The sequence below is a fragment of the Lagenorhynchus albirostris genome, chromosome 10 (assembly GCF_949774975.1).
Source record: "Lagenorhynchus albirostris chromosome 10, mLagAlb1.1, whole genome shotgun sequence".
Lineage (NCBI taxonomy): Eukaryota > Metazoa > Chordata > Mammalia > Artiodactyla > Delphinidae > Lagenorhynchus > Lagenorhynchus albirostris.
In genome coordinates, this window is record NC_083104.1 from 66,193,770 (window position 1) to 66,214,612 (window position 20,843).

The 20,843-nt window shown below is 46.6% G+C and overlaps 1 protein-coding gene across 1 annotated transcript in view; it reads left to right on the forward strand.

Annotated features, from left to right (window-relative positions):
- Window positions 1-17,926, forward strand: part of PNPLA1 (patatin like phospholipase domain containing 1) — a 43,508-nt gene extending 25,582 nt beyond the window's left edge. Inside the window, exons 3-9 of the mRNA XM_060162713.1 lie at window positions 605-670; window positions 1,616-1,825; window positions 2,691-2,751; window positions 9,228-9,797; window positions 12,351-12,429; window positions 16,034-16,139; window positions 16,837-17,926. Coding sequence (XP_060018696.1) covers window positions 605-670; window positions 1,616-1,825; window positions 2,691-2,751; window positions 9,228-9,797; window positions 12,351-12,429; window positions 16,034-16,139; window positions 16,837-16,887 — 1,143 coding nt within the window. The 3' untranslated portion in view covers window positions 16,888-17,926. The remainder of the gene's footprint in view (window positions 1-604; window positions 671-1,615; window positions 1,826-2,690; window positions 2,752-9,227; window positions 9,798-12,350; window positions 12,430-16,033; window positions 16,140-16,836) is intronic.
- Window positions 17,927-20,843: the final 2,917 nt, after the last annotated feature.

A 20,843-nucleotide genomic window follows, 5' to 3' on the forward strand; every position in this document is an offset into this window, starting at 1 on the left:
ACAAAGCAGGCCTCTGTGTCTGCACCTGCCGTGCCTCCTGCCTCGTGCCGGATGCCCTTCCCTCCTTCCCACCCCACTTCACCTGCTTGGTGAGACTCCAGTCACTCCTGCCAGGGAACTTTCCTTCATCACCTGCCTGCCTTGCAACCCCTGGGTTGGGTGCTTCTTCTTTGGGACCACGATGCCCATGCTTACCTCCATCACAGCACCTGTCACCCCATGTACTGTCACCTAATTGCTTGGTCCCCCTCTGAGCATTCCCAAGGGTGGGCATCTCACCCTCCTTTGATTCCAGGCCCAGGCCAGACACACATTAATGGTTTTTGAATCCCATTGGATTCATGGAAATTTGGTGCTAGAAGGAGCCCTGCAGATCATTGAGGCCACTCTCTCCCTTTAAAACTGAGACATCCGGCCCAGCCTGACCAAGTAGGTTACCAAGGATCCAGCCAGGAGCTGAACCTGGGGCTCCACTTCCCAGGGCAGTGACTCCACCTTGGGTTTAAGAAGGGCCAGGCTGATGGTGTCCCAGATGCCCGCAGGTGATCCCTCCCCACCCAGCCCCCAGGCTTTGGGCATCTCAACCCTGTCCTCTCCCCCACAGGCCCTGTACTGCAGCTGCTTTGTCCCTGTGTACTGTGGCCTCATTCCTCCAACTTACCGTGGCGTGGTAAGTACCTCAGTGTGGGAAGGCAGGTGAGCTGGGATCCAGGGGTGCCTCAGGGCCCCTGTGACCCACATTTGGGAGGAATGGTCTCAGAATTCAGTGGGAAGACCAAGAATTGAAAAGGTCCTTGTGGTTTCCTACTCAGAATTCCCAGCGTAGATAGATTTCTGGGGCTTTAAGAAGACCTTCTCCCCCTAAGTTGGGCTTCTCTCTGGACCCACCAACACATTACTGAACCCAGCAAGTCAAGCTTCCACAGGTTTGCCAGATTTCCCCAGTAGGAAAATTCGGTAGGTCTGAGACTCTGTACCTCTAATCAACTTCAGCTGACGCCAGTGCTGCTGGTCCACGGACAGCACTCTGAATAGGAAGATTTAACCCGTGCCCTCTCCTCATTTTATGTGTAGAGAAAATGAGATCCAGAGATTACGAATCAGCTAGTAGATGGACCCCCGTATTGCATGTCATTCATTTAATTCGCAGGCATCCAGAGGGTTAGAGCCTCAGTATCTGTGATCCTTTGTTCACAGCTGAGGAAACAGAAGCCTCAAGAGGGGAAGGGACTTGAGGGTGGACACAGGGTGGTCAGGGGTGCTCTGGAGGGTGTTGAGGGTGTCTGACCTCAACAGAGGGAGGCAGCTTGGACCCAGGGCAGTCTGGAGGAGGGATGTTTCACAACCCCTCAGACCCACCACATGTGCACCTTCTCAAAAGGCCCTGTGGATGAGCTCCTTTCCCCGGCCCTGCCCTCAGCTGTTAAGGGACTCCACGAGGGGTAACGTGACAGGGAAGCATTCGTTCCTGCTTCATCCAGGGTATGGATGCCCCCGGACCTTGGCGTCAAAGCTTCTCCCAAGGGACCTATTTCTTTGCTCTCCCTGAGTGGGGGAGAGGACCTATGACCCCAGATGAGCATTTCTCACTCTGCCTCCCCCCTCCGCCCTGCAGCGGTACATCGACGGGGCCTTCTCGGGCATGCAGCCCTGCTCCTTCTGGACGGACTCCATCACCATCTCCACCTTCAGTGGTCAGCAGGACATCTGCCCGCGGGACTGCCCCGCCAACATCTGTGACTTCCGCATATTCAACTGCTCTTTCCAGTTCTCCCTGGAGAACATTGCCAGGATGATCCATGCCCTGTTCCCCCCAGACCTGGTGGTAAGAGACAGGAGGGACCTGGGGGGTGGGCAAGGAGAGCCGGAAAGGGTGATGGGGTCTGGAGTGGGATGGGGGAGCCAATGAGGCCCATTCGGTCCATCTCAAACGATCCCTTAAACTTCCTCCTACAGCTGTATCCCGGCCTTGCTGCCAGCTGGGTATGTGAGCTTGAACAAGGGCCCTAAGTGCTCCCAACCTCAATTTTCTCCCCTGTAAAGTGAGATGATCTCAGAACCACCGATAGCAATGTTGTCTGAACTCTCCCATTTTGACATACAATGTGGGTTCAACAAACTATGGCCCAGGGGCCAAATCCAGCATATGACTTGTTTTTATACAGCCTGTGAGCTAAGAATGGACTTTCTATTTTTAAAGCATTGTTTAAAAAAAAAAAAAAACAAGAAGAAGAAGAAGTGACAGAGACTATATGTGGCCTACGAAGCCCCAAATATTTACTGTTTGGCCTTTTACAGAAAAGGCATTGTGGGCAGTATCTGGTGTAATCCTCCAGCATCCTCTGTGATAGATACTGTTTTATTCCCATTTTACAAGTGAAGAAACTGAGGCTGTGAGAGGTTACATTCACCCAGCCACCCAGCCAGTAAGTGGCAGCACTGGGATTTGAACCCAGTCTCCAAATGCTGCTCTTTATACTGTCCAAATGCACCTTCTCTGGGCCGCACCCTCTCCGGCCCAGGGGAAGCTGATGATCGGCTGTTCTTAGCAGGTACTGAAGGATGGGCACATTTTGAAAAGCTCATCATATAAAGCTTAAGAGCAATGAAAGCAACTGCTTTGGAAGAGGGGACTATGGGTCTCTCTGTTGCTACAGCCTTAGTTATTTTCCTGGTGCCCCTCCTTGCAGATCCTGCACGATTATTACTACAGAGGGTACGAAGATGCTGTTTCGTACTTGAGGCGGCTGAGTAAGTACTATGTGGTGCCCCGAGGAAGAGGAGGAAAGTGGGGCAAAGACAGGAAGTAGAAGGGCTGGATAGAGGAGCATCTCCCCCCAATTTGTGAACTGGAGGTGCTCTTCACCCAGGAGAGCTGGAAATGGGCAGAGGGACCTGACAGCCTTCATTGTCCAGATGTTACTGTGGCCAGAATTTAGGACCACTGTGGAAAAGGGGCTTTAGGTTAACTGATGGGACAGTGTCTAGGGCTTTTGTACAAATGTATTTCTGAATTTAAAAACTATGCTTAGGAAATACATAGCTCATATCTCCCTGGAGCATTCCATTCTCATGTCATTACATTTTCTTGCATTTTATTCTCTTTCCAATGAAACAGTATTGTTAATGTAGAACTAGATGTGACTAGTTTATGTTTGTGTGAGACTTTTGAGTGACATATTGATCAACAAATGAGAGAGAAGAGCCCTTGCCCTAAGTTGGTTTGGAAAGCATGGTCCCACCCCTGTGTATCCTCTGTGTATTATCTGGGTGGGAGGAAGATTCCAAAGGCATACACTACACACGCTAACTCCATGAAGGCCATGCAAACATCTTTGTTAAAAGGAAAGAAAAAATGCTTTTCTATATTTAGAATTAATTCCATAGAGCATATTTCCAGAAAAAGGGGATTTCTGGATCAAAGGGTTTACCTAATGTTATATAATAAATTTTTTTCCATGTTGCCATATGGTCTTTGTAACTGGCTTTTGGGCACCTGTTTAATATTCCATCACAGTTGTACAGAATACTTTGATCATTCTTGGGTTTCCAAGTGTTCACTATTATAAACAATGCTGTGGTGAACTTTTTGTGTATGTAGTTTAAAAAATATACTTAAGGAGTGAGATTAAGGGGTTGAATGAGGTTTTTCTCATAGGATATGTACACTTTTTTTCTTCAAAATTGCTTCCTGCTGGGACTTCCCTGGCAGTCCAGCGATTAAGACTCCATGCTTCCACTGCAGGGGGTGCAGGTTCAATCCCTGGTTGAGGAACTAAGATGCTGCATGCTGCGTGGTGCAGCCAAAAAATTGCTTCCTGCTTTCCTAAGCTCCGCTGTCCTAACTCTTTACTTTCTCCTGGGTCCATTCTCCCGACTAGTGGGGTAGGGAGCAGGAGCACAGGATGGAGAGGATGTGGTTCTGGAGGCAACTAGCCCTGGGCCAGGATCCCCATCCCCCAAGCTGTGTGAGCTCCAGGAAATCACTCTCCCTCTCTGAGTCTTAGTTCCAAATCTGTAAAAAGGGTTTAGATCCTGGTTTCTGACACACCAACTATGTGACCTTGAGCAAGTAATTCATCTCCTGGGGGCTGTTTTCTCATCTGTACAAGGTGGCTGATGGTGGAACCTACCTCTGAGTTTTATTCCTAGCCACGGTCAATCCAGTCCACTGCCCCCTCTGACCTCTCTGCAGACAGACTCCTCCTAACCCTGACTGTCCTCTGACAACTGCCCCATCTTCCACATTTTCACAGGCGACAGCTGTGAAGCCGAGCCCCCAGTGTCCAAAAGGAGGACGACCTGAGGGGGTGGTGGTGGTGGAGATGAGGTCTCACCTACAGAGCTTAGGGAATAGGAGGGTCTGGCTAGGGCCTGTGGTCCTTTCTGCCCCAGGTGGGGAGCCCCTCCATTCTTTCCTCAGTGATGGTGTATATTGAGGGCTTGAGGTTTGGGGAGCCCCTGATTTGGTTCTTGGATCTCGGAGCAGACACCAATTCCCTGCCCCAGGAAATCCCGCTACACCTCAGATTGCATCCTGGCTACCTGGCTGCCTCCATACCTGTCTCTCGCCTAGAACTTTTCCTTTCTCTTCCTCTCAGGGCAAGCCCTGGGAAGACTTACAAAGTGGGCTGTTAAGCATCTCTAGTCTCCCCCATTTCTCAGTAGCCCCTTACCCTCTCACCCTCCCCGCTTCCACCCTTAGCTGGTGTGGACATTTTCACAGGTATGAACGGCAGTCTTAAACCCAAGGATGAAACTCTAATAGTAGCATTGCAGGCATCCACTCCTGAATTGGGGCAGTATATGGAGGATGGCAGGTTTTCCCCAATGGCCCTGGAATCACTCCAAGTAGGAACAGACACAACTCATAAGGGAGAAAAAAACTCGTGCTGGCTGCCAGCTGTTTTTGCTTCCTCTCCCAATTTGCAAATGTGTGTGGCGCTTTCTCAGTGCAAGTTTCAGCTCCAGCACCTAAATCCTCTTGGGTTTGGTGGGCCTGGAGTTTTCTCCCGGCACCAGATGCAAGCAGGAAATACTGACATAGCCTGAGAAATCCCCACCTACCATCTGGGAACGGAAAACGGAAGTCTGCTCCAGCCTTCTGCCTGCTTTCTGAAAGGGGGTCAGCTCAGGTAGGAAGCCACACCTGCAAGGTGTCACCCTCAACTCCTCAGCTCACATCCTGGCATCCTCTTTCTCCTCCCTCCTAAGGGTTCACATCTACCTAATTATTCCTGCCACCAGGTGAGCCTCCCTCTCCACCCTTGGCCTCCCCTGACAGCAACCTTCTACCAAAGGGAAGGACACTGCTTGCTGGCATCCTTGAAAATCCACATTCCCCACACAGACACATGTACATGGTGAGGTTGGAGCTCAGAGGATGCCATGTCTGAAATATCCATCCCATATCCAGCCATGCCCGGCCAAACTGACCTTCCTCCCTCCCTTCCTCCCACTCACAATTGGGTGAGTTTTGACACAGACACAGACACGCAGACACAGACACACACACCTGCGAAACCAGCACCACAATCAAGATAGGGAACACTCCATCATGCCTGAAGTTTCCTCATGCCCCTTTGGGATCCCTCCCACTTTCCCTCATCCCACCATCCCCAAGCAAACCCTGATGTCTTTCTGTCATTATAGATTAATTTGCATTTTTAGAGTTTTTGATAGATGAACTCTTTTTTGTCTGCATTCTTTCACTCAGCATAATTATTCTGAGATTCACCCATGTCATTGCATGGTATAAATAGTTCATTCCTTTTTGCGTTCCAATCCACTGTATGAATGAATATACCACAGTTCATTTATCCATTCACCTGTTAATGGGCATTTTAGTTGTATCCAATTTGGGGCTGTTATGAATAAAGCTGCTATGTACATTCATGCATGAATTTCTGTATGGACAAATTCTTTCATTTCTCTTGGGTAAATACCCAGGAATGGAATGACCCGATCATATGGTGGATGCATGTTTAACATGTAATGTGTATATGTCTACAAATATATGTATAACATATAATATTTTAATATAAAATGTAATGTATTTAATTGTAGTAAAACACACATAATATAAAAGTTACCATCTTAGCCATTTTAAGTGTACAATTCAGTAGTGTTAAACATACACTGGTGTGCAACCAATCTCCTGAACTTATCCATCTTGCAAAAATGAAACTCTATACCCATTAACCAACTCTCCTTTTCTGCCACCCCCTAGACCCTGGCAACCACCATTCTATTTCTATGAGTTTGAATACTTTAGGTACCTCATGTAAGTGGAATCATAACAGTATTTGTCTTTTTGTGACTGGTTTATTTCATGTATAACGTCCTCAAGATTCATGCATGTTGTAACATCTGATGGATTTCCTTCCTTAAGGCTAAATAATATTCCATCGTGCATATAGAGCAGATTTTCTTTATCTATTCATTCGTCAGTGGACATTTGGGTTGCTTCCACCTCTTGGCTATTGAGAATAATACTGCAATGAACATGGGTGTGCAGATATCTCTTCGAGATCCTATTTTCAATACTTTTGGATATGTACGGACTGAGAAACATACCCAGAATGTATGTCTAACTTTTTAAGAAGTTACCAAATTGTTTTCTAGAGTGGTTGTACCATTTTACATTCCCAACAGTGAATGAGAATTCCAGCTTCCCCACATTCTCACCAACACTTGGTATGGTCAGTCTTTTTAATATTAACCATTCTAATAGGTATGTGGTAGTATCTTATTGTGGTTTTAATTTGCATTTCCCTAATGACTAATGATGCTGGGCATCTTTTCCTTGGCTTATTAGTTGTTCAAATATATTCTTTGGTGAAGTGTCTGTTCAACTCTTTTGCCCATTTTCCCCTAGACCTTGAATATGCTTTATTTTTTAGAATCATTTTAGATTTACAGAAAAACTGTGAAAATAGTACAGAGAGTTTCCATAGACCCCACATCTAGGTTTCCCTCTTGTTTTAGGTCTCACACTTGTTAGATGTTATAGCATGGTGCACACATCATTTGGTGCATAGTATGGTATATTGTTTACAATTAGTGAACCAATGTTGATAAATCGTTACGAGCTAAAGTCCATACTTTATTCAGATTGCCTTAGTTTTTACCTAATGTCCTTCTTCTGACCCAGGATCCCATTCAGGATCCCTCATCACATTTAGTTGTGCTGTCTCCTTAGGCTCCTCTTGTCTGTCACAGTTGCTCAGACTCTCCTTGTTTTTAATGACCTACTGGCCAGGTAGTTTGTAGAATGTCCCTCGGTTGGGATTTGCTTGGTGTTTTTCTCATGATTAGACTGGGGTTGTGGGTTTGCGGGGGAAGGACCACAGAGGCAAAGCGCCATTCTCATCACGTTGTATCAAGGGTACATGCTGTGAGGTGGTGTTTGTCGGGTTTTTCCACTGTAAATCTACTCTTCCTTTCCATACTGTGCTCTTTGGAAGGAAGTCACTAAGAAGTAGGGAGTTATTCTCCACTTCCTTAAGGGCCAAGTATCTACAGAAATTATTGGTAATTCTTCATCATGAGAGATGTGTCTCTTTCTCTGCCTATTCAATCATTTGTTTACCTATTCAATCATTTGTTTATATTAGTATGGACTCGTTGATACTTATTTTATTCTGTGGGTTATTACTTAGTCCTACTTTATTTATTTTCTTACTCAAAGTGTTCCACCTTTGGCCATCGGGAGCCCTTTCTATTGACTCTTTTGCCCATTTATTTTTATTTTTTTTGGCTGCACTGCACACAGCTTATGGGAGCTTGTGGAATCTTAGTTTCCCCAACCAAGGATAGAACCTGGTCCCTCAGCAATGAAAGCATAGAGTGCTAACCACTGGACTGCCAGGGAATTCCCATCTTTTGCCCATTTAAAAAATGGAATTATTTGTTTTCTTATTAAGAGCTTTTATGTATTCTAGATAAATGCCCTTTATCAGAAATATGATTTGCAAATAATATTTTCCCCCAGTCTGTGATTTCTCTTTTCAACTCCTTAACAGTGTCTTCTGAAAAGGAGAAGTTTTTTTTTCTCCTCTCCCGCTGCGGAGCACAGGCTCCGGACTTGCAGGCTCAGAGGCCATGGCTCACGGGCCCAGCCACTCTGCGGCATGTGGGATCTTCCTGGACCGGGGCACGAACTCGTGTCCCCTGCATCGGCAGGTGGACTCTCAACCACTGCGCCACCAGGGAAGCCCAAACCAAGGGTCTTTGATGCCGCCTGTAAGCCCTTGCATGGTCTGGCCCCTGTGGTCTCCTCAGCCCCATGTCCCATAACAAGTACACCCACCCCTGTTCCACCTACACTGACCTCGCAGGGCCTTGGCTTCCTGCTGCTCTCCCGAACCTGTGACCCTTGTGTGTGCTGTTCGCTCTGCCTGGAATGCTCCTCCTCGTCCCACCCTGACCACCCCCTGGACCCCTCCCCTGTCACGTCTCAGCTCAAACTTCACTCCCTCTGGGAAGCCCTCCCTGCTCCCGTCTCTCCTAGTACCACATTCTTCACTTCCTAGCACTTGTCTTGGTTAAAACTTGAGGTTATTGGAGTGGTTAGTGCCTGCTCCCAGGCTAGACTGTAAGCTCCAAGAGGCCTATTTTTGTCTCCTTCAACTCCTCAGTGCCTGGTATAATGCCTGGCACATATTAGCTGCTCAATAAGTATCCATTGAATAAGTGGATCAAAACACAATCAGAAGGCTTCCCTGGTGGCGCAGTGGTTGAGAGTCTGCCTGCTGATGCAGAGGACATGGGTTCGTGCCCCGGTCCAGGAAGATCCCACATGCTGTGGAGCGGCTGGGCCAGTGAGCCATGGCCGCTGGGCCTGCGCGTCCGGAGCCTGTGCTCTGCAACAGAAGAGGCCACAACAGTGAGAGGCCCGTGTACCGCAAAAAAACCCAAAAACCAAAAACACAATCAGATATTCAATATAAATTCAAGTAAGTAAAGAAAAGCCATTGAAAAGCACTAATCCAGGAGTCTCTGGTGGCCTAGTGGTTAGAATTCTAGGTTTTTGCTGCTGAGGTTCAATCCCTAATTGGGGAACTGAGATCCTGCAAGTTGTGCAGCACAGCAAAAACAGAACAAAAACAATGAAAAGCACTAATCTTGTTTATGAGAATAATTTGGGAAACCATTTTTTGCAAATACTATGCTGATGCCAGGGGTTAGTAATGCCACCTGTGACCCCATGCTATTGTTTTTCCTAGATGCTGCTTACCTTAATTCTCCTTCCAAGAGAGTGATTTTCCCCTGGGTAGAAGTGTACTGCCAGATAGAACGCGCCCTTGGCAATGAGTGCCCTGAACACTGTCAACCAAGCCTCCAAACAGAGCGGGCCAGTCCAGAAGAATCCAGACAACTTCACACACAATGGGCTCCCAAAGGGGAAAGAAAAGGTGGCCGTGATCCACCTCTGTTCCCACCTGTGCAGACACCTGAATCCACATGTGAGTGGCCTGTGGCGTCACCTGTTTTACCACCTGCATCGCCACTGGCCTCATCACCATCACATTCTCCAACTGACTTGCCACCTGTAGCACTCCCAGCTGTGCACTTCCTCCCCAGCTCAACACCTGGGCTGTCACCTGTATCACCATCACAGCAGGTACAACTGACTGGATCACCACCCAGATCCCCACCCCCCCAGTCATCTATGTCATCCAGGACGTCCCTGGGGCCTTCCGCTGTGGGCACATCTCCAACATTGCCCCAATGCTCTTCTTCAGCATCACCTGCACAGCCACCTGTGGAGGAACTGGGCCCAGAACAGCCCCAAGGTATGGACCCTTCTGGCTTCTCACAGCTTCCTCATGTCTGGAGCCCGTTGGCAAGTGTGTAACGACATGGTTGCTGATAACATTTGCTTTAGAGGGATGCATTGGTGAAGTTAGCCCGTAACTGTAGCGGCTCTACTTGCTATGAGGACAGACCACCACGAGAGGGCAGTGTACTTGACATTTGTTTTTTTCTTCTTTAGTCCAGTGATTCTCAAAGTGTGCTCCCCAACTAGCAGCAATAGCACCACCTGAGAACTTGTTAGAAATGAAAATTCTCAGGCCCTACCACATACCTACTAAACCACAAATTCTAGGGGTGGGACCCAGCTGTCTGCAGTTTGTTTACAAGCCCTCCACATTTGAGAGCGGCTGTTCTAGTAGATTTTTTATTGTGAAAGCTGCTGTGCCAGGGCAATGCTACTCAAGAAGGGGTCTGTGGACCAGTGCCAGTCCCTGAATTATTTGTTACTAGTTCACAATGAAATGAGTACAGAAAGTGAGAGCAAGCATTTAGAAATGTTTATAGCAATACAGTAGAGCTATGACATCTGAGAGCTTGGTCATTTTCCTACTAATTCATTTATATTGTATTTCACAAAAGCGCTAGTCCATTGTGGATTGTAAATAGTATTTTAAGAAACTGGTTCTTTACTACAGGTGAAGCACCCCTCTGGGGGCTGCAAAGATGAACAGCTCTTTGCAGAGGGAATGGCATGGATACCAACCTCAAAAACGCAAAAGGAATTTTTAAGTACTATATAACTAACAAAAACTGTGTTGAGGGTATTAATAGAGAATAAGATCACATCTCTCTGGGGAGATAAGAAAGGCTTCTTGGAGATGACATGTGATTTGAAATGGGCAAGATTTTGACAATTATGGTTTGTGGGATCCGACAGAGTAGAAAGAACATTTCAGATTTTGTTTATTCCAGAGGCTCAGGTGCAGAGAAGGAAAGTGCAAGGTATATTCGGGATGAAGAGGATACCTGTTTGGCCACTGTGGGTGGTCTGTGTGGGGACCAAGGGAGAGGGGCCCAAATGATGGACCGAAGCCAGGTTGTAGGGTCCTCATGGTCCACCAGCCAAGCTTCCATAGTTATTACAATAAACAGTAGCACAGGTTAGCAAGGTTGCCTTCTTTGTGGATCTGCCCTGAGTCAGGGCAGACCCCCCCCCCTTTCTCTGGAATAGGTTCACTTTGTCTTTTTTTTTGTTTTTCTTTTCTTTTCTTTCTTTCCTTTTTTTTTTTGAATAGGTTCACTTTGATTCTTTTAACAATGAGACAAAACTATCAGAACATTAAGAGTCAGAAAGTTGTTCAAAGTCTTTCACCTGCTATCTTCTTCCCTGTTACATGAAATGCATTTATTTTATGTTATCGCACCTGTGCTTAAAGGCAGCCATCTTCAGGGGCCTGAGAACTCCTGGACCCAGAGCTGGTGTTCCTCACTCATATTGGGGGTGGACAGAGGGTATGGATAGCCCAGTGGTTCGCGACTGCAGGCCATATGACCCCCCAGGAGACATTTGGCAACATCTGGAGACATTTTTGGTTGTCACCAAGTGGGTAACGTCTAGTTGGGAGAGGCCAGGGACGCTCTTAAACATCCTGCAATGCTCAACCCCTATAACAAAGAATTGCCTGGCCCTTAGCGTCGGTAGTGCTGAGGCTGAGGCAATCCTGTTGGAGCCTCCAGCTGGTCTCAGCAGTGACACCCTAGGCCGCCTGTAGGAACTGGTTAGAGTGGAGCCCCAGGGGTTCACGTTAGCAGTCGTTTGGCAGTGGCCATGTTGTTGTTGGGGGCGGCAGGTGCTGCAGAAAGTCCCAGGAAAATCCATAAACAAAGGAGCCACAAATAGATTTGGGGGAGTGAGGGATATCCAGCAGGTCCCCAAATGAAAGAAGTTCAGAAGAGGAAGTTATTAATTGATGCTATATTATTTTTATTTACATGTATTACATAATTGCATATTAATATTCATGTGTTATATATCCCCCTACTCATCAGAAACATGCAAAGAGCTTACCTAAGGGAATTCCCTGGTGGTCCGCTGGTTAGCATGCAGGCTTTCACTGCCGTGGGCCCAGGTTCAATCCCTGGTTGGGGAACTAAGATCCCGCAAGCCAAAAAAAACCAAAAAACAAAAGAAAAGGGAGCTTACTTAAGAACAATGGTCATGAAACTATTTGTATTTCCTATTCCAGCAAAAAAGACAAAAGCATTACATAAAGCAGATGCTAGAAGGTTTAGACCCCTGTGGGGGATTTTCTTGAAAACTTTCCCTGACACAACTGGCTGCTTTTTATGAGGGAATTGCTGATAATATTATATCAAGGGTTAGCTTCAGACCTTCTGCAGATGTCACTGCCCTGGATCTCAGTCAAATCCAACAACATGATTCTGGTCCCAAATACGAGAATTTGAGAGTAAAAGTTCTTTACTGTTTCTGAACATTTCATTTACTTCCTATTGTTATTTCAAAAATGACTAAGTACTCCTCCCCAACCCCATCTCACTCATGTCTCCTATATTTTCATTTTTGGCTGCAGCTCCCTGTGCTTCTTCAAATTCCAAACACACTGTGCCTCTGGCTAATGTGAAGGAAACCATGAGCAAGCCTTATGCAATGTAAGTGCCTCCTCAATTGGGAACATGTTCTTTCCTTTGGTCAGGGGAGAGGGCCCAGCTAAGTGATATTTTCCATCTCTTTAGCTGCCCAAGGAGCACTGGGTTCCTTTTCTGGATGTGATTTCAGTCCATCCCCTTACCGTTCGCAAACCACCACTCCCTCTTCTCTCTTCCTCAGTGAAGGCAACGTGTGGGATATGAGCCTATTCATACTGACAGTGTCATTCCCCCCAGTCCCTGCTGGGCACACTGGGGAATGTACCTTCTCTAAATGCAGTGGGAGAGTGTGTACCCCTCCTCGTAACTGACTCTCTGTTGATGTCTCCGTTCAAAAGAGCTGGCAGGCATGTTACATTCTAGCCTTTGGTGGATCCTGCACAGTATAAGTTAAGAGACTCTACCAAAAATTTCCCTTAATCCAAATTATTTTCTATCAGAATAAAAAGAGGGCTAATATTCCTATGTTATAGATTGTCCCCAGAAAATCTTTTTCCATAATGCGCACCAACTGTCTGGGTTGCTGGGTTGTTTAACATGTACTCCATTATTGTCTTTGCAGTGACTGGGAGAGGGCCTGGGGAGCTGTTTCTTGTTTGTTTGTTTGTTTCTTCCTCTCTGGGAACCGCAATACCCAGACTCCTTTGCTGACTGAATGCCAGTGGGGTTAGCCAGTGGAATGCAGCAGCAGGAGATCAGAGGGTGAATCAAGGGTATTTCTGCCCCCCAACCTCATCCCTTCCTGCCTTGGGGTAGCTCTGGCAGTGGCTGAGTTTTTCTATGGCCACAGTTGCAGAGAACAGGGCCTGAGGCACAACTAGAGAGAAGCCCACACACAGAAACGAAAGATCCCACACGCCTCAACAAAGATCCCGCGTGCTGCAACTAAGACCTGACGCAGCCAAATAAATAAATAAATATTAAACAAACAAACAAACAGGCGGGTGCTCATGTGACTCAACAGGTAGCCTTCCTGACTGTTGCCAAACTACAGCTAACGGTCCTGACCAATGTAGGCCTGCTCCTTATATAGCTTTTGACTATACTAGACTGTTGTTGATTTAATCAGTCAACCTTCACTGAGCACCTACTAAGTGCCAAGCACTCTTCTGGGTTCTGGGGATATCAAAGATGAATTCAACTTGATCCCAAACTTTCAAGAATTTACCCCAAAGTTGAACTTTAGACCAAAGACAAGAGTAAAACCAACTAATTTGCCAAACTGTGAGCCCCATATAAATCAAGTCTTAATTTTTTTACTGAACCATAAAATTGTTTTTAAAGGCACATGCATATATACATACACACTCACAAATTCAAAATGCCAGCCTCAAGTCCAAATCAAGCCAGGTATCATCTACAGTTATTTCACAGGATTATTGAAGTATTCTCTGAATGGAACAGACCTTGCTATTTAATTTGCTTCAAGGCTTAATTGGTTGGAAACATTTCTAACTCTTTCTATGAGACATCCAGTCCTGGGTGGGAGTCCCTGGGTAGGCACAGGGATGTATCAGGTAGATGAGGGTCAGAGGCTCACCCTGGCAGCCATAGGCCCACTGCAAAATCTGGGCAAGTAGGTACTTGGTAGGTGGTAGGAAGCAGTATGGTGGGGAGGAAATTCAGAGCTTCTGCAGGAAGTAGGGCAGATTTACGTGCCACTTTCTGGATTAAAGGATGGACAGCAAGGTTGTAGGACCCAGAGGGCAGTTGGTGGTTTCTGGGGTTTGTGGGATCACTGCTGCCTGGGATTAGTCTCACTCTGTTCCTTGGTCTCCATCCCCAAAACTTCCCTGAACTTTGAGTCTGTCTCAGAAGCTCAGGGTCAGGTTTGGTCATGAGGATGTAGGCAGGTCTGCCATGGGTGTGGGGAAGCTTCCCTGCAGCTAGGAGTGCCCTCTGGAAGCCAGGTCCAGACTCGGGTCTTTGATTCCAGAGCCAGGCCTCTTCCCATACATCAGAGCATTGGGAACTGTGCAGTTCAGCCAGAGCTACCTTGGTTGATAACCTTCTAGGAGTCAAGGTGCTTTATAAAGAAGCAGGCTGTGATACAAAACAAACAAAACAACATTCATAAGCTGTGCAAAACACTGTTGTCAGTGGGTCACACATCCTGTGTGCGGTGCTCCTTTATAGAACAGGTTATGAAACTGCTTGGGGGCAATTTACCAATTGATTTTAAGCAATTCCATGCTTTGAGTTCAAATACAAGTTTAGTGGGCAGGGAAAAAAGGCTTAAAAATATTAGGCATAGAGAGGTAGGAGTGGTCCAGGAAGAGGAAAGGTTTGTTCCAAAACTACAATCACAAGAGACATTGTCACATCCACAGGCTAGTCCTGTGTAAATTCCTGGTCCCCAGCTGATCTCTCTCCCAGCAGAGGAAAGAGTCTAGAATAAAAGCTTAGGGTAAATCTCCCATACATTAATATGCGTGTGTGTGTGTGTGCGTGTGCGTGTTTTAAATTAGAAGTTCAAATCCATACTCTGGTGTGGGTTGTATTAGTCAGTTATTGCTGCTATGATAATGCTGTATAACAAATGACCCTCTTCCCCCAAGATCTCAGTGGATTACAAAACAAACTTTTTTTTTTTTTCCTCTTTCACAGGGCTATGAGTTGGCTGGGATAGCTCTGCTTAGGCTACAGGTTGGGGTCAAGTCTGCTCCCTGTCCCTTTTATTTCCAGGACCAGCAGTAATGCCAGATATGCCCTTCTCCTGGAGCATGGCTAGATATATATATCAGCCTAGCTTTCCTCTGCTAGTCTTATCTCTTCTCAGTGGTCATTGGACTCAGGTTGTGTAACTGACCTCAAAGTAGAGAGACAGATTGAGAAGTTGAGAGACTGCCTACAGGCTACAAATGGAAAAGGAGGAGGTCCACCTTGCTGATTGCTACCCACATCCTTCTAATTGCTGCCAAGTCTGTCAGACTCCCCAAATTTCCACCATTAAAGAGCCCCTCCTTTGAGTTACTATGGAATTAGTAACTTATTAAAAGTTACTAATTCAAAGGTGAATTTAATAATGGCTAAAACTTATAGAGTAGTTATTATGTTCCAAGCACTGTGGCACAGAGAGGTTAAGTAACATGCCCAAAGTCACACAGTTGGTAGATGGCAGAGCCAGGATCTGAATCCAGATCATCTGTCACCAGAATCTTGATGTTGACCAAGTGGTACAGTCTCCTGGGGTAGAAGGAGCACTGGAGTGAGAATCAGAAGTCACAGAGTCTAGTCTAGTTCCTCCATTTGGGCAGGAGAGGCCTGGAGGTGCACTTGGAAACATGGCAGGGGGTAGTTCAGGCTGGCTTATGTGCCATGCTAATGAGATTGAACTTCACCTTTGTTACTGGGGAGTCATCATAGGATTTAAACAACACAATGACACAGTCAGATTTGAAAATTATCCAAGAATGTGCAAGTCCACATCCCAACATTTCTCCAAGATGAGCTCTTCAGGTGTCTTCCTGCAGTTTCCCAGAGGGCGCAAGTGACTTGTCCAGGGTCACACAGCAGGTGGAGGAGGGCTTGGAAATCAGGGCTTCCAATTGCTCCTTTTTGTCTCATTTCCCCTCACATGTGCTTAACCTCAACTTCTCGCATCCAGGTCTGCTCCCTGCCCACTCGACTTCTCTCTGCTCTCCACTTCCGAGACAGTTTGGGTCACCTACAGACCTCATCCCAGCCGGATCAAGGAATACAGCTGCCCTGAGGTGTAGAACTCCCCAGTGTGTCCCTGGAGACCAGACACTGCCTGTTCTGTCCCAGGATACTGTGGTGACCTCTGAGCCCTGTTGCCCCAGCTTCCTTTCTACCCCCACCTGCTTCTTCCTAGTCACGGTCAGGGCCAACACTAGCCCATATAATGCCTTGTACACTGAGAAAACAGTACCCCTTCCTTCAGAACTTGACTGCCAGCTGCTTGAATGTTGTCATAATACACTGATTTCGTTTGAACAATTGACTGCCAACTGCTAGAAAGCTGTATGAATGACATGTATGTATGTCTGTGAAGTGCTTACCCTTTTGTATTGGCAGTGTACCCTTGGGCAGTGTGCAGTCTGAACAACTGTCCTCCGCACTCTGGAGGCTACTCCACTTCTTCCCTCTTCCTGCAAAACCAAATACCAACCAGACTTTGGCAAGTCAAATAATATTTCAAACACTCTTTTATCAACTCCTGCTCTGCAAATGGAATCCTCCTTTTGCAAAAGACCCTTGTATAATAAAGTGAACCCTCGAACTGGCTTTTGGTATAAATTGAGTTTTCCAATTTCCACGTATTAGCCTGGCTACTTGCTCAGGATGCCCAAGGCATTTAAATCTGTGAGGAGTGTTCTCAGTGGAAATAAGGGGAGGGAAGTCCTCGATTCGGGTCTTAGAAATGATGAATTTGTGTCCTTTATCTAGGAAACTGTGAGCCGAGAGAGAAAACTTGAGCTGGAACGGGAAAGAACCTGACGGCCGCAAGGCCAAGGCTTCTCCCTGCTGCTCTCAGACGCCCTCCTCTCACCCCAGGCCTTTCAGGGACCTGCGTGCCGCCCACTACCATGCCTGTTGGTGTAGAGGGTCCTGCTTCCCCCAGGCAAGAGCCTTTTTGTCTAAACATCCTCCCAGCTTCCCTGCAGTCCTTCCACTACTCTGCTCTGGACAGACAGATGGATGTCAGCGCAGACGGGCACTGAAGAGTGAGCAGCACAGCCTCCTCCCAGCTGGCTGGGCTCTGGGCCTTCCTCCCAACCTAGCCTGAGTTCACAATTCTTCAAGATCCTAGCCCCACAGTATCTCATCCACAGGGCAAAACTGTTGCCGGTCAGGCAGAGCTGAGCCATGGACACACTTTCCTGTTTCCTGTGGTGTCAAGAGACCACATCTTCTTCTGTTGCTTGTTTTTTGTTCACAAAGCGTGCAAAAGGCTTGACTTGGAACCAGTGGGCTCCACCTCAGCCACTCATGGAAGTCCCCAGGTGGGGTTCATCTGGCATGCAGCCTTTACAAGCTCCCGAGGGATTATGTGGTGCAGCTGGTGGAGTGGGCAGCCCTGGCCTTCATGAAGTCCTCCCATGGTTGTAGAGGAAACGGGAAGCTTTATGTCCCCTTCCCTCCCCTTTCCCAGCCCAAATGAGGGCAGACTCTGTCGGCTCTTCACACCCAAGTGAAAATGGTCCACAAGAAAGATATCTTTGGGACTTCCCTGGTGGCGCAGTGATTAAGAATCTGCTTGCCAATGCAGGGGACTTGGGTTCAAGCCCTAGTCTGGGAAGATCCCACATGCCATGGAGCAGCTAAGCCCGTGAGCCACAACTACTGAGCCTGTGTGCTACAACTACTGAAACCCATGCACCTAGAGCCTGTGCCCTGCAACAAGAGAAGCCACTGCAATGAGAAGCCCACACGCCGCAACGAACAGTAGCCCCTGCTCGCTGCAACTAGACAAAGCCCGCATGCAGCAACGAAGACCCAACACAGCCAAATATAAATAAATAAATAAATAAATAAATTTATTAAAAAAAAAAAAGACGTCTTTAACCTCAATTTTTCCAGCCTGTCCAGAAAAGAAAAAAAAAAAAAGAAAGGGCTTCCCTGGTGGCGCAGTGGTTGAGAGTCCACCTGCCGATGCAGGGGGCATGGGTTCGTGCCCCGGTCTGGGAGGATCCCGCATGCTGTGGAGCGGCTGGGCCCATGAACCATGGCCGCTGAGCCTGCGCGTCCGGAGCCTGTGCTCCGCAATGGGAGAGGCCACAACAGTGAGAGGCCCACATACAGCAAAATAAATAAATAATAATAATAATAATAACTCACTGCTTCCCAGAGTGTGGATAACCTCTAGCTCCAGCCGAACCCAGTAAGGAAGCCTGGGCTGCCCACAGGCCTCAGATGCATTTGCTTAACAAATCCTAGAATGCTAACCCTGGTGGACTGGGTGGAAGACAGCCCTGAACTGTGGCCCTTGAGAAGGACACATGCAAATTTAACCCATGGTGGGTGGGAGGCTATGGCACAGAGGCCTGGGTGGAAACTACATTTAACAGGATCATGTCAGGGAACAAGAGTCCACACAAGCCCCCTTCAGATGGTTCTACCTGGAGGAACCTAAGTGTACCTTTGAGAAGCCTGAGAAGAATCAGATCTCAGGTGTTCTTGTACCCTCTGCCTTCTCCAATTCTGCGGCCCAGACCAGTCAAGGGAAGCACCAGGGAGTTACGTGGAGCAGCCCTACTGGCTGCAGTCCTTTTCCCCAGGAAGGTCTTTCTGTTTGCAGGTGACTATGTGCCCAGAGGCCCTGAGACATGTGAGCCAGGGGAGGGAGGATTTCAACCTTGTACAACTCAGGAACACTTATTCCCTGGTGTGCAAGGGAGGATTGAATATAATGTTAACTATTGTTTTAACTCAAAGCCTGTATTTAGGGCCCAGATGCTCTGAGGTAATTAGTGAATTGTTCTTGCATTAGTTCCAGGGTTGCCATAAAAAATACAGGATACCCTGTTAAATTTGAATTTTAGATAAACAGCGAATAATGACCTAGTGTAAGTGTGCCCCAGCATTGCAATTATTTGTTGTGTATCTGAAATTCAAATTTAACTGGGCCACCCACATTTTTCTTTGCTAAATTTGGCAACCCTAATAGTTCCTTTCTCCTTTTTATGCCTTAAAAACAACAACAACAATAACAACAACAACAACAACACTAATGAGTTGTTTTTTGATGCGCCAGTCACTGTGCTTTGAAATCAGGAGGTGTCCCTGAGGCCAGAACACTTCCTGGTCTTCCAAACAAGCATATCTGAATGACACCTACAGTGCAGCCAACTGAATAAATTATGTGTTAAACATAGATGCCCATCTGTTAAGTGAGAGATTAAACAAAAATTTATTTTTAAAACTAGGACATTTAAAACCAACATCTGAAGAAAGTATCAACAGGCCTTCTACATGACGTAGGCATATTTTCAGCCCTGGTGGATCAAGAAAACACATGATAAAAAAAATAAGGGCACATAAGTTGGCACTACACACTGGGGTTGGCCCCAGAACGCAAAGGCCTTGATTCCCGGTCCAGTGCTCTGGACCAGTGCCTGCTGAGGTAGCTCCCCATTTCCTCCCTAGCTCCCAGTTTAGAGATAGAACCACTGGTTGCACAATTCCAGTTGAGGGCCAAGGCCTCCCAGAGAATGCCTGGCAAAATTGCCTAGATCTCAGGAGCTCCCCCCATTCATTCATTTGGTCAGTACTTAAAGATTGACTCCAGCTCTGTGGGGTGGGTATATTTAGCCACAGAGTGAAAGCACTTACTACCTCTCTTTAGAGAGACTTCAGCATAATAGAGCCAGAAGAGATCTGATGGGTCACTAATCCAGCCCAGAATCCAAGGTCTGGCGAGGAGAGGGAACATGGGATGTGGACAGGGTCTTTTTTTTTAGGGAAATTCTGCTTTTTATTCCACACAGGTACCTTTTTGTCAGCATTCCTGGGATATAGAAAACTGAGAAATTACAGGGAAATTAAAAATAGCACAAACACTAATTCTCACACGTGCACGCCTCACAAGCACACATGGAAAACACATTTGTTTTGTGTGACACAGTTAATGGGAGTAGGGACAATAAATAAGAATGGTCTTTTTTTTTTTTTTAAACATCTTTATTGGGGTATAATTGCTTTACAACGGTGTGTTAGTTTCTGCTTTATAACAAAGTGAATCAGTTATACATATGTTCCCATATGTCTTCCCTCTTGCGTCTCCCTCCCTCCCACCCTCCCTATCCCACCCCCCCAGGCTGTCACAAAGCACCGAGCCAATATCCCTGTGCCATGCGGCTGCTTCCCACTAGCTATCTACCTTACGTTTGTTAGTGTGTATATGTGCATGCCTCTCTCTCGCCCTGTCACAGCTCACCCTTCCCCCTCCCCATAACCTCAAGTCCGTTCTCTAGTAGGTCTGCGTCTTTATTCCTGTCTTACCCCTAGGTTCTTCATGACATTTTTTTTTCTTAAATTCCATATATATGTGTTAGCATACGGTATTTGTCTTTTTCTTTCTGACTTACTTCACTCTGTATGACAGACTCTAGGTCTATCCACCTCATTACAAATAGCTCAATTTCGTTTCTTTTTATGGCTGAGTAATATTCCATTGTATATATGTGCCACATCTTCTTTATCCATTCATCCAATGATGGACACTTAGGTTGTTTCCATCTCCGGGCTATTGTAAATAGAGCTGCAATGAATATTTTGGTACATGACTCTTTTTGAATTTTGGTTTTCTCAGGGTATATGCCCAGTAGTGGGATTGCTGGGTCATACGGTAGTTCTATTTGTAGTTTTTTAAGGAACCTCCATACTGTTCTCCATAGTGGCTGAACCAATTCACATTCCCACCAGCAGTGCAAGAGTATTCCCTTTTCTCCACA